This window comes from Biomphalaria glabrata, chromosome 8 (assembly GCF_947242115.1).
Source record: "Biomphalaria glabrata chromosome 8, xgBioGlab47.1, whole genome shotgun sequence".
Taxonomy (NCBI): Eukaryota; Metazoa; Mollusca; class Gastropoda; family Planorbidae; genus Biomphalaria; species Biomphalaria glabrata.
This window is the reverse complement of record NC_074718.1, coordinates 3,098,933-3,107,362: the sequence shown is the minus strand read 5'-3', so window position 1 is coordinate 3,107,362 and position 8,430 is coordinate 3,098,933. Positions and strand designations below refer to the sequence as shown.

Here is an 8,430-nt window from a genome sequence, read left to right as displayed (position 1 = left end):
AACCCGGGACCATCGATAAATCCAAACGACAGTCCAGCGCACAAACCGCACGACCAGGCAGCCACATTGAGTGTGAGTGTGAACCTTACTCCTGTCTTCAATTATTCAAATATTTGACCGGTATTAACACAACAAAGATAGAAGTGAAGAAACAAAAAAGGCATTTACTTTGAAAAAATGTTTATAAAATGTTTTACATGTTTCGGATGTTCCTTCAGAGTTGAAGATAATTACTTCCTAGTGTCAAACCTCCCACAGGATGACGGGATGACAGCGGGCAGGGCATAAACCTGGGACCATCAAGACAACTGAATGATGGTCTAGTGCACATAGCGCACGACCAGGCAGCTATACAATATGTTCTAGTCTACTTCAGATTAACCAAATGTGTAAGCAGTAATAAAATTTATAAATTGAATAATAATTAGTACCAGCTAGCCAAGCTCATTCAGGTGTACTTAGTTCAAATTTTGGTTTTGAAAATGTGTTTCACTGACCTTATTCTGTTGCTACCAAAAAAACTATTTTGACAATTAACAAACGGACCCAAACATTGAGACATAAATTTATTAATTCAAAAAAAAAAGTGAAATATTAACTAATTAACATGATCAACGATCTTTTTACATGGCACATTCAAAATTAACAACCTCTAACTAAAAAAAAATATATTTATAAAAAAATATTACAAAGCCAAGTACCAGTATATCATGCATAAGCATCAAATAAAAAATAAATGAACAATTGTTTCTGAAATAAATACACACATACCTAGTTAGTTAAAAACAAGTTTATCTTGTTTTTAACAAGCAAATTATTCTGGGGAAGTGCTGTTAGTTCGATTCTAGCCTGTGTACCAACAGAAGCTGAATCCAAACTCTTGGACAATATAAACACTGTACATATACTCTGAAAGCATTAGTGCTGTGTTCTGAGCTGCCTATGACTTGCTGCAGTCTTCACAAAGAAACAGCTGAATCTGCTTCTGTACAGTCTGCTGCTTCAGTGGCACAAACATTCTCAGATTTTTGTAAAAAAAAAAAAAAATTTAATGAAGTTTAATACAATGGGAATAAAAAATAATAACCCAGCCAGAAGTTAGAATTCAAATGAAGGGCTGTGGTTTCCTCCCTTTTGTATTATTTAAAGATTTAAAGAAAAACATGGTTTCAAAAACGGTTCAAGTTTAATTTAACTGCAATGCATGAATAGTCACTAGGTAACTAACCCTAACCAAAGCAATTATTATGAATGGGATTGTCACAGCCTTGAAAAACAGAAGTAGGGATACACAACTTAATAATACAACTACTCTCTAATACAGATCACTTCATGTCTTGTAACCTAGATTTATCCAACAACTAAAAGAAGCTAGTAAAACATCTATATGTAACAAAACTTCTTTGGCTAAACAAATCCAGTAAATGAACACAATTATTTTTTTGCATGTTTTGGATGTTCATTAAAGACATCCGAATACTTGAACGCTGTCACCAAAGATGCTTGCGCTCCATCATACACATACGGTGGCAAGACCCCGCAGTATAAACAGCGGTATAAACAGCGATCTTCTTGCCTAAGTCCGTATCGAGAGACTTCTTATAGTCTGACAGTTACGCTGGTCAGGGCACGTATCCGGGGGGGGGGGGGGGGGGGGGGGGAAACGAATGTATGCCAAAGCCAAAAGCAGTCTTTTTTTGGTGAGCTGAAAGGTGATCAGCATAACAGAGTTGCCCACAGAAATGCTTTAAGCACCAGCTTAGATGGCAACTTGCTTTAACTGATATAGAAGAGAGCACCTGGTTGCATGCAGCTTCAGAACAAGACAGGTGGAGGCCACTTACAAAAGCTATGTCGAGGGCAGACGTAGATGCGAAAAGAAAATCTAAATTGACCACCGGCCTGCGCTGGATGAGGCAAATATGCAGGTCACAGCCGGGGCTGCATAGCCACCACAATTGCGGCATTCATCTTAATTGAGCTCAAAGACAAGCATTATTATTATCAAAGAGCATTACAGCCTAGCCCTAACCTACTGAAGGATGTCAAGGGAGTGTCATAAGCACAAAGCATCCAAATAACTAGTACAAAGGTTGAGATTCTGTATACATGAAAATATATTCGAAACATGGTCTGATGAATGTAAGTTTATTTACCTGGAAACGATCATCGAAAAATTGTCTAAAAAAAATCTGTATTTTTAGGTGATCACACTTTAAATATAAAAAAAAGTTTTATTTGAGACAATATAGCTAGTCTGTAGTGAGGTGTATTAAGTGAACGCAACAATGTGGTGTAGATGACAAAAGTTAGGCACATTTTAGAACCTGGATTTTGATAGGTCATTGTGCTGGCCCCATGAAAACCTCATTAACCTTCAGCAACAGAAACAGATGACCTTTACATCAGATCCCAAGGTCTAAAAGGGATACTTTACATGTTAAAAGAACACACGCTCTTCACACAAAGAAAAACTACCCGTCTGCTTTTATTACAAGCATGACAGTTATCAATAAATTAAAAAACATAGATTCAATAACAAATTGCAATATTAGCAGCTTGACCTAGTTGCTCTAATTAACACTTATAAAAAATGTTTTAGTAAAGATAAAGAATAATAGCACTTATTTTATTTTTATTATACAATAATGCATTCAACAAAAGATAATTCACACTTCACTAGAGCTCCAGCCGCTTTGAATATTTATAATCAGCCATGACCAGATCAATCTTTTCAGACACTCTCTTGCACCCTGTGCTGGAGAAAACCTGCTCCACCGCTGGGAAGAAAGTCAACTCTTTGACTATCAGGTCGATGAGGTCTTGTGGAATTTTCCAAGCCTCCTTAAAGTAGTTTTTATTGAGAAGTCCGTCCCTGATGCACTTCCTCACGTGTTCTTTGCCCAAAGGTAAAAATGGTATGTAGGCAGTGATTAGGTGTGTGCTAATCAACTGGCTATGCCAGAAACCATCTGAAAGATAGAGAATTAGAAAATCACTAACATTTGTTTTATTATTTAGTAAGTAGTAAAGTAAAAGTTCCCATTTCAGACCTTGTGGTCTAAAAGGAAGATGATGTAAAGGTCATCTGTTTCTGTGGCCTACGGTTAACGCGGGTGTCATGTGGCCAGCACAATAACCAACCGCCTTTACTTTTCCCCAACATGTCAGGTACTCTTCAGAGCTGGGTGGACTCAGAGGCGACCAAAGATCCCGAAATTTAAAATCCCAGTCTTCACCAGGATTCAAACCCGGGACCCCCATTTCAGAAGCCAAGCGCTTTACCCCTCAGCCACTGCTCCTCAATTTTATTATATAACTAGACTATATTACCAGCAGCCAGCGGGCCTATACATTCATATCAAATGTAAAATAATGTGAAGAAGGGTTTACCCATTTTGTTAAAAAAGTTTTGTTCTTTAATAGAGATGAATTTAGCTTTTTTGCTAGGGGTACCCTGTTTGTGGGAAGGACATTAATTATACACTATGGTCTCTGACAAGATCTAATGAACACTTATGTCAAGTTTTATCAAGATTGGTCAAACAGTTTTGATTTCTACGCATGAACTACATACTTACTTACTTAAATATACCTTACTTTCCGCTTTATATATTAGATTATGAAAATTTGAAAAATAAATAAATAGAACTTCTATCAAGGGACATAAATATAAACAAAAAGTGTGGAATATATTACAGGAAATGAGGAGAGAGTTATTACTTGATAAATACTAGCTGATAACAATGCTTTGATTGATGGCAGTCAAGATTTAGATTTTAAGATTCAGGACATGTGCCCACTGTAAAGAGGTTGATATAATAACATTTAAAAAAAAAAAAAGGATTTTAAAGGCTTTTTTTAAAGGCTTGACAGATTGACATTAAGGCTCCAAACAAATGTAGCACAACAAATTGTTTTTAGAAGTTACAGAGCAACATGGCATCAAAAGGAGCCAAAAAATAAAATTCATATAAAAAAAAACTAGTTTTAATACATAAAATAATTTTTAAACATTTTAAGATGATAACATTCAATAAGATGGCCCAAAAGATTTGACCTATTTTACTAGACTGATGTTTCTTTGGGGAGTTAATTAAGCTGTGTAGATTCAAACAAAGTTCAGCTAAAGCTTAACAAAACTCTAGAGACTACGGTCTCTCTTTTTAATTGAAAATTGTGTAATTCAATAGTATTACACAAGGGAGATAACCCAGCTGGTAATTAAACAAAGTCAAACATTAAGCTAAAGTTTAAAAAAAAAAAAAAATACAAAAAATTCAACAGAAAAAAGTCAATATCCAGCACCATCTTTCACTGTATGGTTTCATTCATTTCAAAGTATAACACAAAGAAATGGTACTGTAAGAAATCTAGTGTACTTCTGGTTTTGTTTTGTTTTGTTTTTTTACCAGAAGGTAATAGCACAATGACACACCGACAGACTTATATATTATACCTATACTGGAAACCGGAAATAAATTCTTTTCGGCGATTAATCAAACGTGAACATTTTGTAGAAAGTTGGATCAAGGCGTTGTTTTATAAAGTAGTTCAAAGAAGTGAAGTTGTTGTTTTTTCCAACCCTAACCTATGTAACATGTAATTTAATTTTTAGATCTAGATCTAGTAATTGAACATCAAACATACACCATCAAAATCACAATTTAGTGTTGCATTCAGTATATTGATAAATAAGTAGCATTTAAATAGATTGATTACCTAGATCTTTCTAGATTATGTATCTAAAAATTGCAAAATAATAATAATAATAATTGTGAGCATGAATCTACCACTACTGAACAGGGATTCTTTTGTCTGCACTGGATGGTACAAAATATGCACATCATATCTACAACTGGGAGGCATGTGGGCTGAGCAGTAAAGCACTTGGCTTCCGAACTGGGGGTCCGGGTTCTAATCCTGGTGAAGACTGTTTTTTTTTTTATTTCAGCATCTCTGGGCACCTCTGAGTCCACCCAGCTCTAATGGGTACCTGACTTGGGGAAAATAAAGTCATTGTGCTGGCCACAGGACACACTCATTAGCATTGGGCCACAGAAACAGATGGCCTTTACATCGTCTGCCCCATAGATTGCAAGGGAAATTTTACTTTCCTTCTAGCTAGGACTGCCTAGCCCAATGACATACTGCACCACTCATTAATCTTGGGATTCAACTACAAGCTTTATTACTACAAGCACCCAATAAAAAAAAAAACACCTAATGCCTTTTTTTAAACTTAACTGTGTGAAGACGAGAGGGATAGAGGGGTGGCAGTAAAGAGGTGTACGATAGTAAAGAAATGGATAAAATGGAGATTAAGAAACAATGAGGTAAAGATCAAAGCTGTAACATCCTTATAGTTTACTAAATATTTGCAGTAAAGGTTACAGAAGTTTAATAGTTCTGGCCAGAATTGCACAGCAGCGCTTGCAAAGCTCAAAACAATCTTGACAAAGACATAGCCCTTGACACCAAAAATCAGGCTGATGCGCTCCCTGGGCATGGACACATTCCCATATTCATGCGAATCCTGGACACGAACTGCAGATATCAAGAAGAGGATCCTAGTATTGGAATTAAGATGCTATAGAGAGATCCCAGGTGACACTTACAAAGACTAATTAGAAACACAATTAATACAACTAAAGGAGTATGATGACCTGCTAACCACTGTAAAAAAAAGTGTAAAATCAAACTCTATGGCCACATCACAAGGTCCTCAGGGCTCGCAGAGATCTCCCTTCAGAGGACAGTACCAGGTAGAAGAAGAAGACGCAGACAGAGAAAGCGATGGGAAGAATGGGGAGGCCTGTCATTGAATGAAATTCTAACCAAGGCAAAGAACAGCGAGGAATGGAGAAAGATGGTTGACAGATCTTGTGTGGTGCCCCAGCAGCTAAACAGACTAAAGGATAGGTTATAGGTGGTGATAGGTTACATGAAATATAAATATAAAAAAAAAGATGTCATTACTATGGTTGTCTGCGTTGATAGCTGCTTTCATAATGTTGTTCTCCACGTGGGACAACTCTAGCGTCTCTCTTCTCTTGCCAGCTTGCCAATGCTCAAACATTATCTGGCCAATGTCAGCACCACCAGTGTTGCTAAACATGGACGAGAGATAGGAAAAGATTTTTTTGACCAATGTTAAGCCATTGTGCTTGATGAGCTAACACTATCAATTTTCATTCACAAAATACAATACTAGTGGCTTGACTTTGTAGCACTAAGTTAAATGTATTAGCATGTTTTAAAGATAAATGAATTTTAATTGTTATTTTTTATAACACAATTTCGGATTCAACAATTTTAAGAAGTAATTTAGTACTTTCAAATTTTCTATCAACTGCGCACATGATTTATTGAAAGGAAATAGAAATCTGCAGCTTTTTCTATTGACAGACTGTCGGTGCGTAGATTGTGGCATTCTAGCACCAATGTTTATTAAGTGCACAATTTTTGAACGCACTTTCTTGGTAGCCATGTTTGTAAGATTATGGAGTGGTTTTGTTATGCTGGTGTAACGTTTGTTGAGATTCTTCTGTGTTCCCCTGTTTAGGGTGAGTATCTAAGGCATGACTGCATTTCGCAGTTGTTTCGCTGCCTTGGTGTTTTGGGACTAGAACTTTCAATTTGTCTTTTCTTATGTCTCTACAGGGAATTAGTATGGGATTCGAAGTCTGCACTAGATACTTATCATACTAGAGTCGAGTCAGCAGTGTGTTGTGTTGTGATTGTGAACATTAATGTGCTACGTAGTGGGATGGCAAGGTGAAGAGATGATTATTTCAGTAATATAACAATTATGTTGTAAAACATGTAAATCCAAGGATATTACTTCATCAATTAGTCATCATAAAGTCTATTCATCTCATTAAACATTTATATTGTTAGTATCTCGTTAACTGTTAATTGCAAGCACGAACGTGCCTGTTCAATGTCAGGGGCCCGGGCAAACGAGCTAAGGCTTTAACACAACCCTGACACAGACCAAATAACATTATAATCTTTGCCCGTCCCATTGATGCACACCTTAATACTTTTATCCGTAGAAGTCTAAGCCACCTGCAGCAACTATGGCTAACAGCAGCCTTTTTTCAGTCTTACCTGAGAAAAAGAAATATGGCCCTGCGATAGTTGACGCCTCCAAGATGTTCATAATAGTCCAAGTAAGGTTTGATGACGTCCAGTAACAGAGTGGGTAGTTTGTCCACTTCATCAAATATGAATAAAGATCTCTCACATTCTGTCACGTTGCCTTCTATCCAAGCTTTTAACCGCTCCTGTACACGTGAAACAAAATCATATTTAAAGGTCAACCCATTTCCGTCCTCTTTTAAATATAGATTTTCTTTTAAACACATAACATAAAACAAGGGCCCTAATTTACCCAACTATAGTCAAGTATCACTCATTAGAGTTGCATCCTAAGAAATCAGAAAATCATAATTTCAATCTTTGCCAGGATTCAAACCAGAGACCATCAGTTTGGAAGCCAAGCACTTTACCACTCAGCCACCACACTCCAATTAAAGTATAATAAGCTAATATCATGACTGATATTGTTATCACAATATACTTTCATGAAAATGACAATAGTCCAAATATTTAGGAAGAATGCTATTAATGTGACTATTTAGATTCAAGGTCTAGCAATGATCAAGCATGGAAATCTCTGTTTCATTTTGAAATGTCCATCTCTAAAGGAAACAAGTCTGTGCCATCTGTACATCTGTACTTGGGTAAGTGGAAGTTGATTTCAGAGATGATCTTGAAAATGTTCTCTGAGATGATCTTCAAGTTGATATCCAAGATGATCTTAAGTTGGACAATCCAAGACAAGAGAATATTTAAGTTGATATGAGATGATCATTAAGTTGATATCTGAGATGATCTTTAAGTGGATCTGTCAAGCTCTTGCATAGTTTTTAGAGATATGTCAACTCAAAATCCAAGTCTTCAGTAGCATCATTAACCTCGTTTCATACAATAGATGGGAGGCCCGGTGATAGAGTGGTAAAGCTATTGGCTTCTGAACCGGAGTTCCAGGTTCGAATTCTGGTGAAGACAAGGATTTTTTATTTCAGGATCCTAGGGGGCCTCTGAGTCCACCAAGCTTTATTGGGTACCTGACATTAGTTGGGGAAAAGTAGAGGTGATGGCCATGATACCATCTGTCACAGAAACAGATGACCTTTACATCATCTGCCCTATAGAGCACAAGGTCTGAAAGGGGAAATTAACTTTACATACAATAGATGAGCTTCTCATCCTCTGCCCCCATAAATTGCAAGGTTTTAAAATTGTGCATTTGCCACCTTAATTAAACAGTTTTCAAACACTAAACATGATACTCCTTCCCACTTTCATATAGTGAATTGTATAATCTTTATTATGATTAAAGAAATTTCTTCATGTGTATAA

The 8,430-nt window shown here is 36.5% G+C and overlaps 1 protein-coding gene across 4 annotated transcripts in view; it reads right to left on the bottom strand.

Moving 5' to 3' along the window:
* Window positions 1-1,662: 1,662 nt before the first annotated feature.
* LOC106059050 (torsin-1A-like) overlaps window positions 1,663-8,430 on the bottom strand; it is a 13,339-nt gene continuing 6,571 nt past the window's right edge. For all 4 annotated transcript variants that reach the window (XM_056037618.1, XM_056037619.1, XM_056037616.1 and 1 more), the window contains exons 4-6: window positions 7,114-7,289; window positions 5,980-6,110; window positions 1,663-2,972 (exon numbers count right to left, since the gene is read on the bottom strand). In XM_056037618.1, coding sequence (XP_055893593.1) covers window positions 2,680-2,972; window positions 5,980-6,110; window positions 7,114-7,289 — 600 coding nt within the window. In that variant the 3' untranslated portion in view covers window positions 1,663-2,679. The remainder of the gene's footprint in view (window positions 2,973-5,979; window positions 6,111-7,113; window positions 7,290-8,430) is intronic.